The sequence below is a fragment of the Somniosus microcephalus genome, chromosome 9, assembly GCF_052327205.1.
Source record: "Somniosus microcephalus isolate GS21.2 chromosome 9, FLI_Smic_1.0, whole genome shotgun sequence".
Taxonomy (NCBI): domain Eukaryota; kingdom Metazoa; phylum Chordata; class Chondrichthyes; order Squaliformes; family Somniosidae; genus Somniosus; species Somniosus microcephalus.
Window position 1 is genome coordinate 172,859,467 of NC_140995.1, and position 27,091 is coordinate 172,886,557.

Sequence of the window (27,091 nt, forward strand, 5' to 3'; positions counted from 1 at the left end):
AGTGATCATTGTATCATAACGTTTAGATTACCTGTGGAAAAAGACAGGGCGCAATCTAGGGTTAAAATACTTAATTAGAGGAAGGCTAATTTCAGTGGGTTGAGAATGGATCTGGCCCGGGTAAATTGGGATCAAAGATTGGCAGGCAAAACTGTAATCGAACAATGGGCTGCCTTTAAAGAGGAAATGGTTCGAGTACAGTCGAGGTACATTCCCACGAGGGGAAAGGTAGGGCAACCAAAGTCAGAGCTCTCTGGATGATGAAATAGAGCGTAAGATGAAGCAGAAAAAGGGGGCATTTGACAGATGTCAGGTTGGGAATACAAGTGAGAACCAGGCTGAATATAGAAAGTTCAGAAGGGGAAGTGAAAAAGGAAATAAGAGGGATAAAAAAAAAAGTATGAGAATAGATTGGCAGCTATCTTAAAAGGGAATCCAAAAGTCTTCTATAGGCATATAAATAGTAAATGGGTAGTAAGAGGAGGGGTGGGGCCGATTAGGGACCAAAAAGGAGACCTACACATGGAGGCAGAGGGCATGGCTGAGGTACTAACTGAGTACTTTGCATCTGTCTTTACCAAGGAAGAAGATGCTGCCAAAGTCATAGTGAAAGAGGAGGTAGTTGAGATACTGGATGGGATAAAAATTGATCAAGAGGATGTACTAGAAAGGCTGGCTGTACTTAATGTAGATAAGTCACCAGGATCGGATGGGATACATCCTAGGATGCTGAGGGAAGTAAAGGTGGAAGTTGCGGAGGTACTGGCCATAATCTTCCTTAGATAGTGGGGTGGTGCCAGAAGACTGGAGAATTGCAAATGTTACACCCTTGTTCAAAAAAGTGTGCAAGGATAAACCCAGCAACTACAGGCCTGTCAGTTCAACCTTGGTAGTGGGGAAGCTTTTAGAAATGATAATCCGGGACAAAATTAACAGTCACTTGGACAAGTGTGGATTAATTAAGGGAAGCCAGCACGGATTTGTTAAAGGCAAATCATGTTTAACTAATGATTTGAGTTTTTTGATGAGGTAACAAAGAGGGTTGATGAGGGCAATGCGGCTGATGTGTACATGGACTTCCAAAAGGCGTTTGATAAAGTGCCACATAATAGGCTTACCAGCAAAGTTGAAGCCCATGGGGGCTGTTAAAGTGTTAAAAATGGGATTCCTGACCTGATCCTGCCTCCAACCTGCCCACTTCCGGTTGTGCCGGAGGCAGGACGGGCGACCAACTTGCTCCCAGGGGGGCATTACCTCAATTTAAATATTGTAATGAGGTTGGAAGCCTCTTTTCCCCCTCCATTTTGTGCTTAACTAACTGTGGACGGGTTTCACACAATTCGTGAAACCCAGCAGCAGTTAAACTGCAGCGGGGACTGCTGCATCCTACCTCCTGGATCCAGGGTCCCGACCACACTCCCCCCCCCCCCCCCCCCCCCATTATCGGAGACCCCTTACCAGGCTTCCCCCCACCACGATGAAGAAGCTGGTCCCGATCCTCTGTCCCCCCTGCCGATCCCCAGCTGACACCACCCCCCCCCCCCACCCAATCACTGGCCGACCCCCCCCCCACCCCAACCGATCCCTGGCCGTCACCCCCCGTGATCCCTGGCCAACCCACCCCCGACCGATCCCCTGCCAATTGCTGATCCTCCTCCTGCGATCCCTCCCTCTGACCGGCCCCTTGCTTCTGAGGCCTAACTGCCCGTAGCCAGTCAGGCTCTCAATCTGGCTGGCTGTGGGCGGGAATCCGAGGCCTCGCATTCAAATCAGGCCCTGCTGTTAAAGTCGGCAGGGCCTGAGGGAAAATTCGGTCTCCTGGGTTTCTCGCCCGCCTCGAAGACTCCCCTGTCCCCAACCCGCCTCCCTTGAGAAAATTCTGGCCATAGAGTACAAAAACAAGGAAGTTATGATGATTGTGTCCAATTCTGGGCACCGCACTTCAGGAAGGATGTGAAGGCTTTAGGGAGGGTGACCTAATTGAGGTGTATAAAATAATGAGGGGCCTAGATAGATTGGATAGGAAGGACCTCTTTCCCTTAGCAGAGGGATCGATAACCAGGGGGCATAGATTTAAAGTAATTGGTGGGAGGTTTAGAGGGGATTTGAGGAGAATTTTTTTCACCCAGAGGGTGGTGGGGATCTGGAACTCACTGCCTGAAATGGTGGTAGAGGCAGAAACCCTCATCACATTTAAAAAGTACTTGGATATCAAATCAACTTTTATTGTCATTGTTAGTGCACAAGTGCAGTACAACGAAATGTAGGCTTGCGGCTCTTGAGAGTGTACATTTAGAAGTGCCGTAACCTACAAGGATACAGACCAAGTGCTGGAAAGTTGGATTAGGCTGGATAGCTCTTTGTCGACCGGCACGGACAAGATGGGCCAAATGACCTCCTTCTGTGCTGTAAATTTCTATGATTCCATGAAAAGATTTACAAAAATGGTTCCAGGGATGAGGAACTTCAGTTACGTAGATAGACTGGAGAAGCTGGGGTTGTTCCCCTTAGAGCAGAGAAGGTTGAGAGGAGATTTGATAGAGGTGTTCAAAATCATGAGGGGTCTAGACAGAGTAGATAGAAACTGTTCCCATTGGCGGAAGGGTCGAGAACCAGAGGACACAGATTTGAGGTGAATGGCAGAAGAACCAAAGGTGACAAAGTGCTGTTACCATTCTATGTTAATGTTTTCATATTTCTTATGTTATTTTCCATTTTAGTTCATTAAAGGCTTCTAATATTCTAATGGACTGGTTGGGCCGAACGGCCTGTTTCTGTGCTATATATTCTATGTAATTCTATATAAAATTGCATTTCATTTTGGTTTTTTTTAGGCTACTGTTTCTTTTTTGTACATTACCCACAGTCTTGTTATCTCTGGGTTTCAGGTTTTGCAAAAAGTAAAAATAAGGGCATTATTATCCATTATCAAGAACTGTTAGGTTATCTTAGATGATTATCCCAAAATATGGAAACCTCAGAAATTTGCCTTGGGTTTTTATTACATCTCTCAACATAATATATATCCTCTCATCCCTGGTATAGTTCTAGTAAATCTACACTGCACCATTTCCATGGTTCCAATATTGTTTTGGAGTGATCAAAACTGCGCACAGTATTTCAACTGCAACCTAACCAATGTCTTTTACAGATTCATCAGGACCTCTCTGTTTCAGAGTCCCACTTGCCCTTTTTAAATAGTTGTTTCCACCTGCAATCAACTTTTAAATATCTGTTTCTCTGTTCTTCGACTCTATTTGCTATTTAGGGTGTATTTATATTGTCTCTAAAAATGTACTACTTCACATTTATCTACACCAAATTGCATTTACCACCTATCCTTTCTCTTAACCTATGTCCTTCTGCATGCTTCCTCACAGTTTGCCATGCCTCCATTTTGATTTAATCAGCATATTTTGACATTGTTCCTGTTCAAATCATTCTTGTATGTGGAGAACAAGAGATCCAAACACAGATCTTTGAAGTAAACCACTGGCTACATCTTACCAATCCAAAAAACATTGAACTTACTTCTACTCTATGCTTCCTACCCTTCACTCATCCCTCAATGGCATGGCCCTTAATCTTCACAACTTGTCTCTTATGTGGCACTTTTACAAACCCTATTGAGGTATTCAAGATTCTAAAGGATATAGGTAATTTGAACCAAGATAATATGTTAGACATATATTATTAAAACTCTTATGATGGTCTGCACTTCCTGGCTAATAAAAATCATGATAACAGGAAGAAAGTTTAAGTAACAAATTTTCAATATTTATAATGGAAAAAACCCCATGAAACAGATCAACTTTTCACCAACTGAATGACTCAAATGCTTTTTGATGCTGTGGAAGAGCAGAGGGATTTATGGGTCCAGCTTCACAGAACATTAAAGGCAGCATCTCAGGCTGGCAAGGCCATAAAAAAGCTATTGGAATTCTAGGTTTTATCACAAGATATAGAATATAAAAACCAAGAGGTAATGATGAGCCTATATAAAACCTTAATATGACCTCAGTTAGAGTGCTGCGCACAGTATTAAGTTTCACATTATAAGAAGGATATTGAGGCTTTAGAGGGGGTACAACCAATGTTCCCTATCATTTTTTTGTGTGCGCGGGCCTTTTAACTGGCTGCGCAGCCCATTTAAATCTTCACACATGCGCGGTTATTGCCATTGAAAAGCCAGTGAGAGGCCTGTGCGGGACCTCCAGAACGCTGCGCAGCTCAACAGGAACGTTGGGCACAACGCAGATTCACTAAGCTGCTGCCTGATATGAGGAAATACAAATACGAAGATTGACTTGAACATTAGAAATAGGAGCAGGAATAGGCCATTTGGCCCCTCGAGCCTGCTCCGCCATTCAATGGCTGATCTGGGCTCAAAACCACTTCCCTGCCCGCTCCCCATAACCCTTCACTCCCTTATCTTGCAAAAATCTGTCTATCACCACCTTAAATGTATTTAATGACCCAGCCTCCGCCGCTCTCTGGGGCAGAGAATTCCACAGATTTACGACCCTCAGAGAAGAAATTCCTCCTCATCTCGGTTCTAAAAGGGCGGCCCTTTATTCTGAAACTATGCCCCCGAGTTCTAGATTTCCCCACGAGGGGAAACATCCTCTCTGCATCTACCTTGTTGAGCCCCCTCAGTATCTTATATGTTTCAATAAGATCACCTCTCATTCTTCTAAATTCCAATGAGTATAGGCCCAACCTGTTCAACCTTTCTTCATAAGTCAACCCCCTCATCTCTGCAATTAACCTAGTGAATCATCTCTGAACTTCCTCCAATGCAAGTACAGTATATCCTTTCTTAAATAAGGAAACCAAAACTGTTCACAGTACTCCAGGTGTGGTCTCACCAATACCCTGTACAGTTGTAACAGGACTTCCCTGCTTTTATACTCCAACCCTCTTGCAATAAAGGCCAACATTCCATTTGCCTTTTTGATTACTTGCTGTACCTGCATGCTAACTTTTTGTGTTTCATGCACAAGGACCCCCAGGTCCCTCTGAACTGTAGCATCTGAACACAGATTACAGGCCGATATAGAAACATAGGCCTAGAAATTCAGTGGCCTGCGCCACCAGTTTGCGCCCAAAGAGGGCACTCAGTGGCTTTTGCGCCACTGGCCACACCTACCGCGATATTTAGCGGGGTGCTAATGGCGGCGTTAGCCTGTAGCGCTGCGCCGCCACCGATGACGTCATCGGTGTGCGCAGCGCCCCGCTATCGCCCCAATGGCCATATTTGGTCGCGCCCGCCTCTTCAGCGCCGGCCGCAAATAGCGACCGGTACACGGGCCTACCTGTGGCGGTAGTGGCGCTAGTTAAGGTGGAGGTGCGGCCGGCCGCTTTTTCGGCGCCCGCCTGCCCGCACCTCCATCCCCGGCCTCCTACACCACCACCCCCCACCCCCCCCGCGGCATTGCCGGCTGTTTCCCGAGAGCCCGGCACTTCTCCTTGGTGCCGGGATCATTTGCCGGCACTCGCGAGCGGGGATCGCGCTGTTGCAGGCACCTCCCCCTTAACAGTGGGAGGAAGGCCTGCAGTACCGCAGCGTGCCGTGCCGCAGCGTGTGGCGCTGCGGCCCTTAGCGCGCCGATATTCAGTTTCAGCGCCCCAAGCGGGGCGCGGGAAGCCTCGTTTAGCGGCCCGCTTCCATCTGGGGCGCAGAAACTGAATATCCGGATGGCGCAAGTGGCTCAGCACGCAGCGGTAATTCCGGCGCCCAGGCAAGCTTGGCGCCCCAAACTGAATTTTTAGCCCATAGAATCATCGAGTCTGCACCGGCTCTTTCGAAGAGTAGTCCAGTTAGTCCCACTCTACCGCTCTTTCCCCATATCCCTGCAATTTTTTCTCCTTCAAGTATTTATCCAATTCCCTTTTAATATAATATAATAGAAATATTTAAAATTATGAAAGAATTGCTAAGGGTAGATGGAAGCAGATTGTTTCCAGTAGTTGAGTGGTCAAGAAGAAAGGGTCATAGATACAAGATTAAATGTAAGATATTTAGAACAGCGATCAGGAGAAATTTATTTACATGGAAAGTTGTGAGGATGTGGAATTTACTTCCAGGGTTAGTGATTGAGGCAGAAACAATGTCCACATTCAAGATTAGATGGGATAGGTGGATGAAGGAAAATGGGTTGAACGAATATAGGAACAGAGTCGGTAAATGCGATTAGAACTATTGTTCGTGTGGAGGTTAAACAGCAACATGGACTGGCTGGGCTGAATGGCCTGCTTCCACGTGTAATTTCTATGTATTTCTGCATTCTACTATAAGCTGCTCAGAGAGAGATAGCAGCAGCACTTGTGAATGCGATTTCAGTGTTGACAGGAAGAAAAGAAAAGAGAGAAAGAGACTGTTCATCAAGAACTGATTTTAGTCACTCACTTCTTTATAGCAATTCAACTGAAGGTTTTTCACTTCTGAACCATTTTGAGGCTTCAGTTTTTTTTAATATACGGAAAACTTGTAAACTGTGTAAACAATAAATTTACAAGCTTTTTATAAGATCATTTTTCTTTGATTATGGAGATTTATGTTTATTAAAGACTGGGGGGGATTTTAACTGGGTGTGAATATTAATCATTCACTGAAACTTTCCTACCCATTAAAGTTATCAACAAACCTAATCAAATATCAAGATAAATCTAAAAGGAATCTTGTATAATTCAAAACTTATTCTAACCTTGTATAGATTATTGGCAAGTGAACATTTGGAATATTATGTGCAATATTGGGCACCCAACTTTCGAAAGGATAGTGATGCTTTGAAGAGGGTTCACGGAAAAGAAACTGTAGAATAGACCACCAATACAAACACCCTGCCATTGGATGCACAGCTTTCAGCATTATTCCATGAAGCTTCCTGCCTAAGCTTCTCCCCTTTACATTTCTCTTTCTAGCTTTAGAAATCTTCTCGAAACCCATCATTTTGAGCAAATTTTCAGCCAGTTCTCCTAACTCTTGCACCATGTTTTGTCATTTAAAAAAAAAATCTTTGCACAGATACTTTAACTGCACTCCCACCCTGTTCCTGCCAGGCAGGGTGGATTAAAATCCCCCCCATTATAAACAAGTACCTCTGTTATGTTAAAAAATTGCTGATAAAACCAACATTCATGGCTAAATGATAACTGTGAGAGAGTTTGCTAGAATTCAAAGAGATTTGAATGAATTGCATAGATGGGCTGTTAGATGCATTTTAACATAGATAGATGTGAGCCAATACATACTAGAAAAGGAAAAAGATTTGGAAATGATTATTGATCACTTAAAGTATCCAGTTACCAACAAAGCTAATTGGCCCAGATTTTGCGGTAACAGTAACAGTGAGGCTATCAGCGCTCACCGTTATTAAAGAGTAAATCGGAGAGCAACTTCCAGCAAATGCACGTGCGCAGTAATATGCAGAAATCAGGAAGTTGCTGTCCGAACTGCCCTGCTCCTCCAGAAGCTTTGCTATACTGGTATCTCGCCGAGAGACGCGGCATTGAAACACATGGAAGGGAGTGTAGTTGCGGTACTTACGTGATAGATACACACTAAACTCGCCAGAAAAAGTTAGGGCTTGTCCATTCCAGTGTAAGTAAATTTTAACGTGTGATAAGTCTTAATTACTGCCAAACAACCTCTCGGGCACTGAAAATTTACTTTTATAAGTGTGGAGTCTCATTCCTTCAGATTTAATTATTGTTAGAGATTTTTACTTTTTCTTTGTCTCTTTTATCTTTCTCTTTTAATCCTATCTTTCTTTATTTCGTTTTCTGTACATGATTTAGCATTCAATTAACTATTATAACTTACACTACCTGCACGCCTCATTAAGAATTCTTCAATCTGATTGGTTAAGGAGATATACAGTTACTTGCCCTGTCCAATCAGGTCCAGATCCCCTGTAGAGGGTGCCGTGCCAAAATGGATTTCTAATTACTAGTGCAAAAGCCCATAGGTAGTCTTTGGACAAGTGTAAGACTAATGAATAGCTGGCACCGTTCATTCGCCGCTGACTGCAAATTCTGGACCAATATGTCATGCATATTAAAGGTATTTGATTATGTGCCAAAACATGTTATTGTAGACTTACATAGATCATTGGTAAGGTCATATTTGGAATACTGTGTGCAGTTTTAGACAATCTAACCTTCAAAAAGTACACAGATGCACTGTAGATTGATCAGAGAAGTGTGAGGGGATTATTCCAGAGCTTATGTTTACAAAGAGAGAATCACAGCCTTGGCTCAGTGGTAGCGCTCTCGCCTCCGAGTCAGAAGGTTGTGGGTTTAAGTTCAGTACAGAGACCTGCGAATGTAATCTAGGCTGGCACTTCTGTGCAGTTCTGAGGGAGTGCTGCACTGTCGGAGGTGTGTCTTTCGGATCAGATGTTAAACCGAGATCCTGTCTCCCCTCTCAGGTGGATGTAAAAGATCCCACGGCACTATTGGAAGAAGAGCAGGGGAGTCCTGGCCAACACTTAGACCTCAACCAATACCTAAAACAGATCTGGTCATTTAATTTTATTGCTGTTTGTAGGACCTTGCTGTGCAAAAAATAGCTGGCGTGTTTCCTACATTACAACAGTGACTACACTTCAAATACACTTCATTGGCTCTAAAGCAATTTGGGACATACGGGGGTTGTGAAAGGTCCTATATAAATATATAAGTCTTTCTTTTCACAGACCTAAGTCATGTTTTTAAGATGCTAAGAATGGATAATGTAGATAAAAGCAGGTTATTTAACTTGTAAAACTGTGCTTGAGTCAGAGTTAGTGGACACGAGAACAAATTAACAAGCCTCAACAAGACTTGAGAACAGAAGGAAGCTCCACCCCCAATCCAAGTATTCAATATGAGGTATGGACTCCCAGCTAAAGTTGTTAGTACTGTTTCAATTGACACTTTTAGCAGAAAGTTAGAAAATTATCTGGTTGGATATAGAATTAATAAAGGAGAATAAATAAGAATAGAAGATAATAATGATCGAATATTCTATGGAAAGACCACTCCCGAATAGTCATGGTAAGAAAGGCAATGATCAGGAATTGATAACATAGCATGTCTGGTTAAATAGGTATCATGGAGCTTTGCTCAATTTATCTTTGTTGGCAGTGAGACAATTGGCAGAACTTTTCCTTAAGACATGAAATGAATTTGATACAAGTCCATAAAGGGGTATATTGTATATGGTCTGTGAAAGGAATAAGCTTGATGACCTAAGAGTTGCCTTTACTTGTTCAATGCTTCCTAATATTCTTTTGGTACGTGAATAAGAGAACTAATTTTAAATAATACTAGACAGTTGTTTGTGTCACATGACATGCACTTCATGACCCTTGATCTTAACACAGACACTGTAAGAATGCTCCTACCAATCATTTGATAATCCTACAGTACAGAATGAGTCAACAGATATTCCATGAGGGCAAGCGTCACGTTTTCGGGTGTCTTGACAAGGCATTGGGTAACCCATATAAAGTTAATATTGGGAACAACCTTCAAATTCCCTTGTTTGGATTCCTGGGCAAAATTTGGTAATTTACGGTAAATAAAGTTTATCCAAGTCAAAAGAACTAATCCTTGCCTCTTGAAATACAAAATAAAAATTCCATGATATGTACAGGATACTGAATAAGAAATAAAGCAAGAGCATTCCCTAGTTGCCCAATTTCTATCCAATCTGCCCTTTTCGCTTGGATTTGTATACACAATTTAAAAAAAAGTCACTGGCCTAGAAATTGGGTTTTGGCTTAGCCAGGGCTTTAGCGCCGGAAGTTAGTGCCGGCGCTAAGTCCCCTGCGCGCGCCAAAAATTCAGTGGCGCCGCGCCCAAACGGCTGCCGGCGCTACTGAAGGGTCTTTGCGGCGGTACATCGGCGCTAACTGCCGTTTCGCGCCGCAATTCCGGCGCTGCGGCACCCGATGCGGTGCGGCAGGCTGGGGACGTGCAGGCCTCCTCCTCCCGTTAAGGAGGAGCTGCCTGCACCCGGCCACGGCCCGCGCAAATCAGCTTAAAAATGAGCCCGGCACCTCGGACAAGTGCCGGGCTTGCATCTGTTCCGGGGGGGGGGGGGGGAGAAGTCCGGGGAGGGAGCTGCGGGCAGGCGGCCGGCGGGAAAGTGGCCGGCCGCCGCGGGGCCTTTAATGCGCCGGCGCAAACTGAAGTAAGGCACCTCTGCCAGAACGTTGCTTGCGGCTGCCACGGGCGAGGCGGCCGCAACTCAATTTCGGAGTTCGGGCGGGTTACCACGGCAACCGGGACGCTGCGCACACCGATGACGTCATCGGTGCCGGCGCAGCGCTACCGGTGCAACGCCGATTTAGGGCCCCAGGGAATTTTTAAACTGGCCATAACTCTGGCGCTAGTCCCTCTAGCGCCTCAAAAGCGGCGCTAAGGCTAGTGAATTTCTAGGCCACTGTATCTTACTCAAGAAAGAAAGCTGACAGTAGCTCAAGGAAGGTAGTATGTGCCCGGTATGAAAGTGATCTCTTTTTGAAACATCAAAATACTCTTCCGCGTCTTTAGAATTATTCCTTGTGGAAAGCTGGGCTTACTCCAACTGTTATGTAGATAACGTTTCTCAATTTTTAGCATGTGAAATGTTTCATTATAGCCCCAATTGTAACCCTGCTCACCCAGTGCAGCATCAAGCCAGTAGAGGCCCTGATAAGTACTCATTTAAAAAAAATTGGTAATGCTTCTTGCGGCCCTTCTCTGGCCATGATCAGCCTGGACTCCCCTCCTTCCTGACTTGCCTGCTGGGGTGCATTTCCGTGGGTCCCAGGCAGCAGCCTGCAGATGTGCATTTCCCGTTCCAGCCTACCGGTCTCTACATCTCCCCACTGGTTTTGGACGGGAGTCAGGATGAGGGGATTTAAATATGGCCCGGGGCAGACGGACCACCACCCGTTTTAGCCCTCGCACCGCGAAAGCATCATACTTTTAGAGCTTGCCCATTTGATGCACAATATCTTCACTTTGTAAGTATCAACATCTTGCACTATGTACTGTGGTATCATTTTTAATATGGTTAATGAACAGCACGGGGAAAAGTATATTTTGGTAGACAAAGTAGAAGCTCGCTCATCAGCAGCATACACCAACTTACTAAAAATTCACCGATTAACTTACCATTCGTCAGACGGTCAAACAAGAAAATGTCAAAGTTCCACATTCCAACTTTTGATAGCATATACTGAAAAGGAACAAAAGGGGGGAAAAACAAATTTTATGTGGCTAAAATTTACTTGTGATTACGTTAGTTTTATTTACTGCTACACCAAAAATGACTTCATTCAATTAATTTTTTTTTGATATTGGTGGAAATGATATCGCAGTTGAAAGCAGTCAGCATGTTGAGAGGACGAGTGTGGAAAGAGTTTCACAGTGATCTCACTAGAATGGCTCTGCAACAAATGTGTTCAATTTCCTTTTAAAAATGTACATTTAACATGATTATTTAATTACTTACTTAACATGTAATATAAATAGAACACAAGATAAGGAATCAGTGGAGGGAATCTATACTGAGTACTAAAGTGGAACTAACAAGTAACCTAAAGTTAGGTGCACTGCAAAAAAAGAAGGCAAAGTCAAGGACGAGGAAACTTGACTGGGAAAACAACAAAGGGACCTGCCCAGATTATATAGAAGCATGATTTTCATCATTGCTATTTTTTTTTAAACTTCTATGAAATCTAGTAGTTCCTCCCCTTGATTTATATTTAGTTTTCCTTGTATCTCTGGTACTTTATCCTCTTCCTCTACTGTGAAGACCGATAAAGGTAATTATTTAGTAAGTGTGCTATTTCCTTATTTTCAATTACAATACCTTCTGCATCTGCCTTTATGTTACCCTTAGCCACACTCTTTCTCTTAATATACTTGTAAAATCTTTTAGTCTTATCCTTGATGTTCCGCGCAAGTTTTTTCTAGTATTACTTTTTTGCAACTCTTACTATTTTCTTTGTTTCCCTTTGCTGTTCTTTATATCTCCCACAGCCCATGGGATGTCCACTATTCTTTGCATTTGTGTAAGCCCTTTCTTTTAGTTTTATACTATCACACCCCTATTTTGTTGACCAAGGTTGCTTAATTACACAAGTAGAACTCCTGTCCTTTAGGAGTATGTACCGGTCTTGTATTGTACCAAATACTTCTTTGAACACCTCCCACTGTTCATCTGTAGTTTTACCCGTTAACAGTTCTGCCCAGTTTACTGTGGTCAATTTCTGTCTCACCCCTTCAAAGTCAGCCGTGACTCACTCTTCTCCCTCTTAAACCTAATATTGAATTCAATCATGTTATGGTCACTGTTAGCTAGGTGTTCCCTTACTGTTAGACTGTTGGCTAATTCTGGCTCATTATTCAACACTAAATCTAATATGGTTGTCCTCTTGTGGGTTCAAGAATATATTGTTCCAGAAAACTGTCTCGAATACACTAAGATGCCATGCTTTGAACTGTAGCAGTTGCTGTTTTCATATCTTCACACTCTTTGCTTGGAGAATAGTAGTGAAAGGTTCTGCAGGATGATTAACAGTCTGACAGGCCTCAACTTAAAGGCTCCTTCCGTGGCCATAACCATCTTTATACTGTACCAGCCGATAGGGTGGTTAGTTCGGTATGGTGGGAGGCTTTTATGGGCTGCCCCAACTCATCAGATGAGGAGGGCCACCCACACCCACGAACGCAAGTATCCCATTGGATGCCAACCCAGAATTTAGAGCCAGAGCTCCTGTCTCCATTCACTGGGAGTATCTGGAGTCGGGCCCGAAGCCTGTACCTCTTGACTCAGATGCGGGAATGCTACCACTAATTCAAGGACTCGCTCCAACTGTAGAGCTGAACATGCTAAATAAAATCAAAACATAACTCCCACAGCTAGTTTGAAATTGAGATTGAAAGTTTATTAAAAGTGGCTCTGGGACACAATTTGGATTCTCCAAATATTCAATGTTTGTGTTAAATAATCTGTTGTAACATTGTCCATTTTGTGAAGAAATAGTTTAGTTGTAATATAAACAGGCTTTTACTATTTGTTTACAATCTTCAAGAAGCTTTACATAACTCACAAATGATAGCAAGTTGCAAAGTATTTTTGGCAGAGTTGTAACATTTTTTAAAGTTATCAAAGAACGTTTATGGCATAATTATCTTTGTGACTGACAGTGCCCAATGGTGAGTCTTAAGCCAAAAACGTGTCACCTGAACTGAAAAGGCTGGAAACAAAGATTCCAAAAAAGAAATCACAAAGTCAATGATGGATTTAGTGACTTTGGTACATGGTCAAATATACGACTGAAATCTAGTGCAATTGAAAAACAACTGATGTGTCAACTGGCAATTCACTCAGCTTCAAGCAGTGTCATCAAATTAAAGTCTGTTTCATAGCTCCAGATCCTACTTCATATACAATCTTGGTTTCAAACAGTTTCAAAGTTTTTTGTACTACTCCACCCTCAAGTGTTCAAAACTCAAAGGCCTAGAAATTCACTATGGCCCCGCCAGCTGGCTAGCGCCCAAAAGTTAGCACTGGGCGGGAAGCCTATAGCGATCGTCAGATATTCATTGTTAGCGCCCCAATTTGGAAGCGGGCGCTATACCAAGGTGTGCCCGCCTCCGCTTGGTGCGCTGACACTGAATATCAGCGCTCTTGGCGCCGCTGCGCAGCGGCAGGCTGCGGTACTGCAGGCCTCCGCCTTCTCTTAAGGGGGAGCTGCCTGCAACGGGGAGATTGCCGCTGGATAGTGCCGGCAAATGAGCCCGGCACCACGGAGAAGTGCCGGGCTCGCGGAAAGCAGCCGGCAATGCCGCGGGGGGGGGGGGGGGGGGGTGGAGGAGGCCGGGGAAGGAGGTGCGGGCAGGCGGCCGCCGCAAAAGTGGCCGGCCGCACCTTCCACTTTAAAGCGCCCCACTAAGGCAGCAGGACGGCCCCGTTTTCTGGTCGCTGTTTGCGGCCGCTTCGGAGGAGGCGGCCGCAACTAAATATGGGGATCGGCGCGGTACCGGGGCACTGCGCACACCGATGACATCATCGGTGCCGGCGCAGCGCTAACGGCTACCGCCACCAATACCGCTGCGCTGAATATCTGCGCAAACTCATTTTTGCCGCAAAATCACCCTTTAGGCGTTAACTGAGCGCAAAGCTGGCAGCGCCTTAATGAATTTCTAGGCCAAAGTTTAAAAGACAACAGGGTAGATTTTGGTCTTTACTGTCTGTGCAACAAGCATTATCTGGGCCTCAGACCGGTCCTCAATTTCCCTCCACCCCAACTGAGGCCACCCCTTCCTCATCCACCGCACGCAAATGGAAGTTGTGGTGGGTGTGCAGTATGTGTGGCCCTGGCAAATTTTCCTGGAGTCCGCTTGTACTACCATTGGCTCCCAGGCCTGTCATGTGGCGGTTAGCCCCAGGAAGTGGCGGTAATACATTGCGTCCCCCAACGGAGGATGCAGACTTTGCAGCAACCTTTTCTGCAGCATCACAAAGATTCTGTGGCTGGGCACTGGCAAACTCTCTTGTGGTGGTGGGAATCCCACCGGGAGCCTGCCATGCATGGGTGATGCCAGAGTCAGAGGGGTGGGCAGAAGACTTGCCGCAACGGAACACTGCCAGTGGGAGGAGAATCAACCCAGTGACTCAACATGAGCATTTATTTAAGTAAATGTCAAGCGCTCAGGAGGTTACTTGGCAATAACTGGCTCCCATATTAAGTAACACCTCAGCCTATAGCCTCCATTTTTTTCCAAACACTCGGGACCCTTTATTCCAGCAGCAGAATCTTGGACCCAGTTTTTTCTGTGTGGGATAAGGGAGTTGGATTTCATAATGTAAATGCAGGGAGTGAGCTCACAGAAGCTAATCTCCCAGAATCTGAACTAAATCAGCACTGTGTAAAAGAGGTTTCAATGTCCAGTCTCCTGAATACTGCTATTGTAATGCACAAATGAGAATATATCTGTTAAAAGCAGAAGCAGTTCAACAATATGTTGTGATTGGCAATGTTGTGAAATCTGCACCATTTGCACTGTAGGATGGAGTCCACTGCACGAGTTGAAACTTAAAAAAGGGAATGTCTGGCTGCTAGACTTCCCTTGATTGCTTAAAAAGGTCTGTATAGGTCACCAATGCAAAAACTGCATTGCAAAGCTGTACAAGCAGGATCAGTGTAGCACTCTCAAGGGTGTGGGTTCAGGCCCCACTCCACAGACTTGGGTACATAACCTAGACTGGCACTTCAGTGCAATTCTGAGGGATTGCGGCATTGTTGGAGGTGCTATCTTTAGGATGAGTCGTTAAACCTGATGCAGCATCTGTCCTCTCAGGTGGACATAAAAAGGTCACATAGCACTTTTCGAAGTTCTCCTAGCCAACAGCACCAAAAACAGATTATCTGGTCATTTTATCGTTGCTATTTGTGGGACATTGCTGAGTGCAAATTAACTGCTGCATTTACCTACATTACAACAGTGACTACACTTCAAAAGTACTTCATTGACTGGAAATTAAAATTAGGAGAGATTTATAATGAGCAGCTGAATCGATAGTGCCCATTTTACACTATAACCCAAAGTTAAACCTTCCACCTGTGTGCTTAATGATAACTGATAAAAATTATACAAGTCAGCAATTGCAATAGCATTTGACTTAGAATCATGGAATGATACAGCACAAAAGGAGGCCATTCGGCCCATCGTGCCTGTTCCGGCTCTTTGAAAGAGCAATCCAGTTAGTCCCAGCCCCCGCCCTTTCCCTATAGCCCTGAAAATTTTTCTCCTTCAAGCATTTATCCAATTCCCTTTTGAAAGTTATTATTGAATCAGCTTCCATTGCCATTTCAGGCAGTGCATTCCAGACCATCATAACTTGCTGCGTAAAATAAATTCTCCTCATCTCGCCTCTGGTTCTTTTGCCAATCACCTTAAATCTATGTCCTCTGGTTACTGACCCTCCTGCCAGTGGAAATAGCTTCTACTTATTTACCCAATCAAAACCTCTTAATTTTGAACACTTCTATTAAATTTCCACTTAACCTTCTCTGCTCTAAGGAGACTTCCATACTATATCTATCTCTCCACAGAACATCTTAGTTTTGTGTTTGACTTTATCCAACTTTACACTCCCTTCCACACAACTACAGTCAATTCTCTCAACTCACCTGAAGCATTGACTAAACAGTTTTATTGCACATGCAAACACAGTGGAACCTCATTTTTACAAACTTTGTATTTTTGATTCTGGTTCTGACAAAAGCTCCACTGTAGTCAGAGAGCACAAAAACTTGGAAAGCTGAACTTAATTTTTGGAATGAAAGTACTTCAATATTCCCAATGAGGCTGTAATACAAGATTAGACGTCATTTTTTTGACAACTTATGTTTATATATATATTTTTTAAAACATTTATATAATGTCTTTCATGTCCTCAGGATGTCCCTAGCCACCGTGAATCAATTATTTTGAAGTGTAATCACTTTTTTTTGTAGGCAAATACAGCAGCCAATTTGTCCACAGCAAGGTCCACAAACAAGTTCAAATGAGATGAACAACCCGAGGACTGGGTTTTGTGATGTTTATTGAGGAATGCCAGGAGAAGTTCTCTTCCAAGTAGTGCCATGGGATCTTGTACAACCACCTGAACAGGCAGACAGAGTCTCATTTTAATGTCCCTCTCAAAATGTCAGCCTAGATTATGTGCTTATCTTCTGGGGTGGGGCTTGAACTCTCAACCTTCTGACTCAGAGGAGAGATTGCCACCACTGAGCCAAGACGCTTTCCCAGTTTAAATCAGCAATCTAAAAACCCTCAACCTATTTTGAAACCAATTCTGGAGCGTATTTTAGAACTTTCTAAGCAATAGTTCCAGTTTCAACGAAGGCTGATTGAAATCATATTAATTCAAATTTCACATACCCTGGCTTGTCCAAGGTAGTCCTCATCCAATAAATGCAGACACGTCTGTGGTACAATGCCACGTAGCAGTCGAGAAGCATGAAAATACCTCTGAAAGCTCAACAGTCTTTTCACCCTTTTCTTTGTGCCGATTTCACCTGAATGTGCAGTTGCTAAAAAAAGAGAAAAATTAATATAGAAATAATTGGAAGACGTTAAAACAAAACACTCAAATTAAATGCATCCCAGGTCAAAATGTAGCCTGCATGTTTGGTATATTATTAAGTCTGAATTGGTGATTCCTGGTTCCTAACCCAACAACAGGTTATTCTCCTGCTGGCAAACAGCCATAAAAGCTCTTTGAATCGAAAATAGCATTGTGCTAGTTAAGTCATAACAAATACAACTGTTTATACTGTGTATTTTTCCCATGGCATTGCTTACAATAAGTTGCAGAATATGTTGTTTCACAATTAAGAGAAGCACTGTAGTATACAACATTATACAACAATACTGTAAAAGGGACTGCTACAGTGGAGCAGTGTTTAACTTGTTCTGTCTCTTTAAAGCTACAAAGTGCAATTACCGTAAACAGGCATGAAAGTTTGGGGGTGAAATTGGTCTCAGGTGGTCGTGCAAAATGGGTGATAACGAATCAGCAGCACGTTTTACACACCACTCGATTTTCCTTTCCATTCCTTTGTCTCCGGACTGGCAATTGCTTGTAAATCCTCATTTGAGGAGAGGCCAAGTTACAGTGAGAAGAAACTAGCAGCAAATGACTCACTTTCCCTTTTAAAGGGAACCTGTTTCTGGCTGGGGTGGAGATCACCTCTTACAGAAGGTGGGTACAGCAGGGAATTCAGGGCCAGAGTGATCCCCTGGACTAGTTTCGATCGCCTAGATGGATCGGAGAGGAATTTCCCAGAATTTTTCCCCCCAAATTGGCCTGGTTTTTTTTTAAAATCTGGTTTTTGCCTCTCCCGGGAGATCACATGGTTTCGGGTGGGGTGGAGAGTATATATTGTGATACACAAGGTATTGCAATTGTGGGGGACAGGCTCGATGGACCAGATGGTCTTTACCTGTCCGTCATTGTTTGTTTGTTCGTTTATGCTACTAGTTCATTGAAAGGTTCTCTGTCTATTTGGTCAATTGTCATTTGTTGTTATTTTATTAATATGCTATGTGAGTCAATCAAATGCAAATGGGACACCTTCAAGTGCAACAGTGAGGTGTGACAAATGTAAGATTTATTATATGTATCAATTTTTGTTGGTCTTGATAGATGACCATTATTATCAACATTATCCCATGTGTAGAAGAGATATGCTTTTTAGCCTCTTCCTTTCTCACTATACTCTAAAAATGGAGATTTCCTTTCCTCTCTCTGTTTCCTTGTTAACTAATCTTGAATATTTTTTCCGTGCCAAATTGTATCACTAATCTAAGCATTTCCATTTTTAAATAACAGGTCAGTGGCAACATGCTACTTTTTAATAAATACACAGAACTAAAAAGGAAAAAAAAATCATTAGTTCTGAAAGCAAACAGATCAGACTGACCCCAATGATAATAAGTGGACCAACTGATAGAGGGTCCCCTTGGCCTCACATCCTGTCACAATCACGCCATTGTTTATTAAATGAAATGGAGACTAAAAACAACTCCACAAAGGATCCCTATAAATTGAAATATTTGGAGAACAAATGATTTTTTTAAATAATGAAAAAATGTGTTGTACTTGGGACCTAGCACCTCACATTCAGAACACTTACAACAGTTACTTTCCATCCCATTAAGGTTAATGGTCTGTTAGATTGCATTTTGAAGGGGACTTGTCCTATTTAAGGTAATCTCTTCTCTTTCCCACGCACCAGCCATGTCCATTGAAGAGAAGGCGACCTGCTTCTAGGCCTCCACCAATGATGTTTGGAAACCAACTTCTTGGACACAGGTGATGCCCCTCTGCTTTTCTTTCACATGGTGCAGCATCTCATCTCTGTTTGCCATCCCTCCCAAAGAAGCACAGACAAAATCAAGAACTCAAAAATGCATGAGGATTGTGGGTGTGAACGAGTACTCCACTGCTGTCTGGTACAACATATTGGAGCTCTTGCTGTTTCAGTGCACACATTTTATTTTGTTTCAGTTCTCTTTCTTTCAGCCTAAGCTAATCGTAGTCTGTTGTCATTCCCTACTAAGTTATTTGATGGGTTTTTTCTCAGTTGTTTACTGAACCTTTGACCCTGCTAGTGTTGTTAGAATCTAACGTTCTGAAAATTGGGGCTGTATGCACCAAAGTTTGGTGAATACAAAAAACCCTTCAATTTCAGAGAAACTGGAATAGGCAAAATAAACTTCAGCTTTTTCACTACATATTAACTAAATTTCTCTACAAACCAGTTTATTTTGAGGCCACAATGACCTTGGTATTGATGGAGATAGTCCCAAGCCCATTCCCACCTTTTAAAATGTACTCTTGTTTTATGACAGTCATAAGTTTATATTACATTTAAGATTAAATTGGGAATATTATCTATTGATTGATTCAGTTATCATAGTTGCATAACTAGCACATAACCAAATATTTACTCTTTCAGACTCCATCAGAAACAGAGATGATTCCATCCACTCATGTCAGGCTTTCTCTCCTCGTTTCCTCCACTTACCATTTAACAGGATGTGTGTTGTGCATGTCCTATAATGGTCTCCCTCTCTCTCTTTTCTCCCCCCAATTTCTTCTCTCTCACAGCACCCACCAACCACCACTGAGTAGATTCTCTCACTGAATCTCTCTTCCCTTAAAGAATATCTCCCTTTCTCCCAGCCTCCCCACCTCCCCCAGTTTTTCAATTGTTCCTTATACCTACCTATTCCAAAGGAGGAAAGATGGGAGAAAGATAGGAAGGAAGGAAAATGGCAGAGGGATGGAATAGGGAATGGAAGATGGAAGGAGGGAAGAAACAAGAAAAATAAGGGGAAAAGAAGGAAAGATGAAGCAGAGGAAAGAAAAATAAATTTAAAAAGGGAGAAGGAGGAAAGGAAGGAGTTGAAAACGGAAATAAAGAGGGAAAGAAAAAGAACAGGAATTGATTGGAGCCTGGCTCCTGCATGTACACATATATGAGGACCAACATTGTTTCTATCAAGAAGCATCTTCCTTTGCAAATGTTGAAGCCCCAGCCACATGGCTCCTGGTAAATTAAGGGGGAAAAATTGGGTGTAGCCCATTTTGGGGCGCTAACCTCACCGGGGCGCTAATTTTAGCGTCCTGAAAAAGTTAGCGCCCCCTACCCCGTAAATTCAGTTGTAGCCCCCAAGGAGGTGGAGCGCTACTGGAAGCTCTTCACCTCCTTCTTGGGGTGCTACAACTACGTGCAGCAGCATGCGTCACTGCAGGCCTCCTGCCATGATTAACCAGGGCGGGGGGGGGGCCTAGCGTTGTGCGTACCGGGGCCCTGCCGGACCACCGGGGAGCGGGATGCCGTGGCAACAGCCTGGCACGCAAGAGGAGTGCCAGGCTGAACGAACGTGGTTGGTACCCCATCTGCGGATGTGAAAGGGGACAGGTGATGGCAGTCGGCCAAAAGAAAAATGGCTGCCCGACACCTGCCCTTTAATTTGCGCCACTGCCCGCTACCACCACTGCAAACCGCCCCCTGAACCTGTCGGTCCCATCGCCCGGCAATAGTTCAGGGGGCGCAAGGGAAGTTTGCGGCCGGGGCGCTGTGCACAACGATGACGTCATCATCGCCGCGCAGCGGTGCAAGGCTACCGCCGCCGCTAACCTCCCACTGAATTTCACGGGAGGCATTAGCGGCACTGCGCCTGGGCATTTGTGCCCCATTTGCACTCCCCGGGGATGCTAACAAGAGGCGCAAAGCAACCCAATTTCTAGCCCTAAGTCTTTTACATCGCACAGACTCACAGGAACGTGTAATTTGTTTTTTTTTACATCTGTGTCATTACATTCAGTCGCTGAATGTTGGGAGTCAGCTGATTGGGTGGGCATTGAAAGTAGAGAAAGTAACAGCCTTCTGAAATATGGACTTGATCTTTTGTAAAGTTTTTTTTCAACAATTTACTCCAAAATAATCTTCCCTGCCATCATAAAATTTTAATGAAATAAAAAATGTTAGACATTTTCATATTTTGAGATACAATAAGAGAAGATGTCCTCCATATGGTGCATGTACCTATGGTGAATGCTTTTAAGACTTCACGATACATAATGCATGGAGGAATTCCTTCTGAAGTGGCTTTTTGATAGAGAGTTAACGTTTTATGCAGAAATGAAATATAACCATTAAATGTATTAACAACACATGCAAAGTCAGAAAAATTGTTAATTACAACTTTAATTAATTTAGGTTATTAAAAATGTCTGCTTGGAGCTGTTTAAATGGAACATTGCAAATTTGCATTTGAGCAATCTAAAACAAAGCCTCTAATACGTCAAAAGAATTCCAGCAATTTAATGAAGTCAATGTGTGTGCTTCATTCTCTTTGAAGCTTCCCCATTTGAAGCTTACACTACATAAAGCAGGAAACAGGTGCAACAGTGTTGTGTGCATATGAACGTTACAAAGTCAGCATCGAAAATGGATTTTAATCATTCGAGTGCTTTAATTTTGTACTTTTTGCCAATAGCAGAGATTATGAGACATGAACATTTTCCAAGATATTTGGAAAGATCCAGAATTACATTTCAAAGCATACAAGCCAAGAATTGCATGTGGTTGAAAATGGATTAGAGTACAGTAATTGTCACACACAACCGATTGCTATTATTGAATTCATTGGTACGGATGTCACTGCCAGGGCCCACATTAGTACATGCGTCACTTTGCTGTAAAGCAGACCAGCAATATTCTGACAGTTTCTGCTGATTATACACAGTCAGTGTGTTTTTGTTAAAAAAAGGGTTTGTGTTCAATTCACTAATGATTTAATGAAGTATTGTACACTACCATTGAAAACAGCACAAGTAACTATTATTAGCTGTAAAGTGTAGGGCATATCATGGGCTGATCTTTAGACACTGTGAAAGTTATCATGGGCTCCCTATTAATTTTCCACAAATGGACTTAAACATAGTCATTAGCTTCCTTCTGCTTATATGATCTAACATCCCTACTGTTTGCATGACCTAGCCCTCTTTCTTTCCTTCTCCCTCCCCAAACAAGAAACATTGACTGGGTTCTCTGTGAGCAGTACTTTCAGACGTTTACTAGATGAACTACGGGATGGTCAAACCAAATTTTAGTTTGTAAAGGTATCCAGGATGACGAACTGCAGTCAACCCCTTTCCAAATGTACTTCTCTTCGAGAGAAAATCCCCAGCTGTTGAGGTAATAAAAGCTAAACCTATATGAGTAATTTGGAAGGTGTGAGGCAATACATAACTACTGTATTGCCTCACAGGCCAGAGGTTTTTCTTCAGAAGAGTCGCCATTTATATTTCATATATATATGGAACACATCTCTTATTTAAATTTATATTTTACGTGTCCTCGACGGGATTGCGTACATGTGGTCAAATAGTGAAGTCAATTGCAGATGCAATTTTGTTTTCAAAAGGGAAATCTATGATGAATGGCCAGGCAGTAAACTTCCTAGGCAGTAAACTTCCTTACTTTAATTTTGCTGCAAATTCACAGGATTGCATCCACTTCCAGGAATTCAGCAAAAGCTGCAGCCGCTGTGCCGTGAATAAAGACTCTGGGCTCTGTGAGCTTTTGTCTCAAGAGTTTTGTTAGTACTTACTGTTCAGAAGGCGAAAATCAATGACTGGGTACGACCCTCGGCGCTCAGAGAGAAGCCCTGCTTGCCCCCTCACTCGTGCAATTCCTGGGAAAACACAGATTCAAGAGAAACATTAAGAAATAGCAGTTTTATTGTTCAGCATTAGTATTCTGTGCTGTTATCGCAGTCCCTTTTTCTTTTGCACCACATTTTTTAAATCTTCACACGTTGTAGACATAATTGGATAATTATTCCATGTTTTGATAAAACTAAAAATGTTGAACATGATATCTGCAAAACAAAAGTAGGCTCTAAAGTAATTCACTAAATAAACTGACTAGTGTATATTATCAGTGTTGTCAGCCATTAGTAAAGATTTTCTTAAAGATCCAGGCCTAGGTTTTCTCCAGGCTAACAGGCTGGTGGAACTACAGCAAGTGGGCAAGAGGACAGAGGATCAGAGGGACCTTGGTGTGCATGTACATAGATCCCCGAAGGTAGCAGGACAGGTAAATAAGGTGGTTAAAAAGGCATACGGGATACTTGCCTTCATTAGCCGAGGCATAGAATATAAGAGCAGGGAGGTTTTGATGGAGCTGTACAAAACGCTAGTTAGGCCACAGCTGGAATACTGTGTGCAGTTCTGGTCGCCACACTATAGCAAGGATGTGATTACACTGGAGAGGGTGCAGAGGAGATTCACCAGGATGTTACCTGGGCTGGAGCGTTTCAACTATGAAGAGAGACTGACAGGCTGGGGTTGTTTTCCTTAGAGCAGAGAAGGCTGAGGGGGGGACCTGATTGAGGTGTACAAAATTATGAGGGGCATAGATAGGGTAGATAGAAAGGAACTTTTCCCCTTAGTAGAGGGGTCAATAACCAGGGGACATAGTTTCAAGGTAAGGGGCAGGAGGTTTAGAGGGGATTTGAGGAAAAACTTTTTCACCCAGAGGGTGGTTGGAATCTGGAACTCACTGCCTGAAAGGGTGGTAGAGGCAGGAACCCTCACAACATTCAAGAAGCATTTAGATGAGCACTTGAAATGCCATAGCATACAAGGCTACGGACCAAGTGCTGGAAAATGGGATTAGAATAGATAGGGCTCGATGGCTGGCGCAGACACGATGGGCCAAAGGGCCTCTTTCTGTGCTGTATAACTCTATGAGCTGGATTTTCATTCGGCAGTCAGGAAGGAGGCGGGACTACAACTTTCGGGTTTCAGTCCCGCCTCCATCAACGTCCGGCCAATCAACGCGATTTTCCCTTGATTGACCTTGTTGAGCCCGTCCAGCGGGCTCAGCAGGCCAATTAAGGGCCACCCGGCAACAGGTGACGTCACAGACTGAAATTTCATCTGTCAAGGGTTTTTGACAGATGAAATATCAGTGTTTCACAGCTGTTTGAAGCTGTCAAACACTGACAGTCTGACTTCTAACCCGAGTCCTTCTACGCAGACTCAGTTAGAACTGTCACCGGCACTGAAGGCTGTCACTTTTGACAGATCGCAGCCATTCAGCTTTCAGTGCCGGCTGAGTGATGGACTCCCGACGCCTAGAGGAAGAAAGGCTGTTAAGGTAAGTACAGGTAATTTAAACTTCTTTACACACTTCAGACACACCAAGCACACTTACCTTTACACTCATGCACCCATCACTCACCTGAACACTGACATCGCGACCCCTCCAAGTCCTTCAACCCGACGGCCCGCCTGCTCTAACCTGGCGTGGTTTGGAGCCGTCAGGAATCCCACACGACACCCCTCAAAATAGGGATTAGGCTAAAAACTGCCGGTTAACTACCTGTTAACAGGCAGTTAATTGGCACTAATCCCTTCCTGCCTGGTTTCGGCGGGATCCAGTGCGGGGCGGGTACCCGCCTCCTCTGAAACTTACGTGGAGGCGGGTTTTGGGCGGGATGATGTCGGGACCCCCGAATTCGGGATTTTTGTCCCCCGCACGCCTAAAAGCCCGCCTCACGGCACACTGAAAATCTGGCCCTATGATTCTGTGACACACACATGCTTTCAAGGGTCAGCTAATATGCATGCGCAAGGGTGGACACCCAATGCAAGATCCATTCGTGACCAGGCGCAGATGCTAGGGGACGTGGAAATCATAGTAGTGAAGCAGGATTTAATGTCCAAAAAGCAAAAAAACTGCAGATGCTGGAAATCTGAAAGAAAAACAAAAAATTCTGGAAACACTCAGCAGGCCAGGCAGTATCTTTGAAGAGAATTACCATCGCCGAATCCCCCACCATCAACATCCTGGGGGGTCACCATTGACCAGAAACTTAACTGGACCAGCCACATAAATACTGTGGCTACAAGAGCAGGTCAGAGGCTGGGTATTCTGTGGCGAGTGACTCACCTCCTGACTCCCCAAAGCCTTTCCATCATCTACAAGGCACAAGTAAGGAGTGTGATGGAACATTCAAGAAGCTCGACACCATCCAGGACAAAGCAGCCGGCTTGACTGGCACCCCATCCACCACCTTAAACATTCACTCCCTCCACCACTGGTGTACCGTGGCTGCAGTGTGTACCATCTACAAGATGCACTGCAGAAACTTGCCATGGCCTCTTCGACAGCACCTCCAAAACCCGCGACCTCTACCACCTAGAAGGACAAGGGCAGCAGGTGCATGGGAACACCACCACCTCCAAGTTACCCTCCAAGTCACACAACATCCTGACTTGGAAATATATCACCGTTCCTTCATCGTCGCTGGGTCAAAATCCTGGACTCCCTCCCTAACAGCACTGTGGGAGTATCTTCACCTCATGGACTGCAACGGTTCAAGAAGGCGAATCACCACCACCTTCTCAAGGGCAATAAATGCTGGCCTTACCAGCGACGCCCACATCCCATGAACGAATTTTTAAAAATGATGAGTTTTGATGAAGGATTCACACCCAAAACATTAACTCACCTGTTTTCTCCACAGATGCTGCCTGACCTGATGAGTATTTCCAACATTTTCAAGATTTAACATCAGACTTAGTTTGCTGGGCCTGTGATCATCTGTTAAGTTTATTTGAAAGTCTGTAGCTGCAGTAGGAGAAGAAGAAGGAGGAGGAGGAAGCTCTTTTAGATGAGATGCCATGTTTTCAGAAGAGGGACTTGATTTTAGATAAGGAAAAGCTGCCTCTGTTAGATTGCTCCCGATTTTTCCAGCAGTAGCAGGTGTGCTGTCTTCCACCTCTTGGGTTCTTCCTGATGGGCCTCTTCTCCTTCATGTCCCATTGCATCTGGTACTCATCAGGCTGCTACAGCTGGATCCCTCTGGCCAAGGTGAAATTATGCAGTATACTACCAATATTTGCGAGACCCATGCAGGAGCATATTGCACAGTACCATCAGATCTGTTAAGGCAGCAGAATTGGGACTTCGGCATATCGAAGGTATTCTGAGTGATGGCTCAAGTTCTTGAATGCACCTCATTGCACTGCTCCTTGACTGGGCTTCCAGCAAACTGCACTGGGGTTATTATCCATAGCTGTAGAGAGTATCTATTGTCTCCAAGTAAGTCATCCAGTAAGTCCATCCTGGAACGTGACAGGCAAGCACGACTGCCTCAGCATGAATGAGTCATGGCTGCTCCTCGGGCATCTAGCGTGTGGTGGAGTACAATTCTGCTGCTGCAAATGGCACACAGCATCTCACGGTTGCCCAGTTTTGAGCTGCTAGATCTGTTTTTAATCTATCCCACTTAGCACAGTGGTAGCGCCACACGACACAATGGATGGTGGAAACAGGACTTCAGCTCCACAAAGACTGTGCAGTGGTCACTCCTACCAATGTTGTCATGGACAGACGCATCTGCAACAGGTAGATTGGTGAGGACGAGGTCAAGTATGTTATTCCCTTGTGTTCTCTCACCACCTGCATGCCCAGTCAGACAGCTATGCCCTTCAGGACTCAGCCAGCTCAGTCAGTGGTGTACTACCAATCCACTCTTGGTGATGGACATTGAAGTCCTCCTCCCAGAGTATATTCCCATACCTATAAAGCAGGCACTCAAGTTATCAGCTAAATCAATATAGGAGCTTGGAAGATAGATATAAATCAAGAAGGTCTTTCAGCTCATTTGACCTCATCCTTAGAAAATGCCAACCCACCATCTTCTCATTGCAACATCTAACTGTTTCTTAAGTAAATTATGTGCTGGCCTCAACCATCATGTTCCAACTGTGAAGAAGTTTCTGGCTTCATCACTTGTTGCACTGACTCTATTTCTTAATAGTGCAGAAGGGAAACTAGGAAATAGATGTGACAGAACCTAAACTGAGTTAAGTGTAGTAAAGTCACACCCATTCTACAGGAAATTGACTTAATTCCGTACAAAGACAGGGGTGTATCTTGGAATATGTTTGTAAGTAGTTTGCACAGGATAATTATTGCACAAAAGCACAGATGGGCATAAGAATTTG

The 27,091-nt window shown here is 43.8% G+C and overlaps 1 protein-coding gene across 2 annotated transcripts in view; it reads right to left on the bottom strand.

Moving 5' to 3' along the window:
* Positions 1 to 27,091, bottom strand: part of LOC147112847 (3',5'-cyclic-AMP phosphodiesterase 7B-like) — a 208,092-nt gene that overhangs the window by 33,223 nt on the left and 147,778 nt on the right. For both annotated transcript variants that reach the window (XM_085997546.1, XM_085997544.1), the window contains exons 3-5: positions 22,681 to 22,764; positions 16,933 to 17,084; positions 11,149 to 11,212 (exon numbers count right to left, since the gene is read on the bottom strand). In XM_085997546.1, the coding sequence (XP_085853672.1) occupies positions 11,149 to 11,212; positions 16,933 to 17,084; positions 22,681 to 22,764 (300 nt within the window). The remainder of the gene's footprint in view (positions 1 to 11,148; positions 11,213 to 16,932; positions 17,085 to 22,680; positions 22,765 to 27,091) is intronic.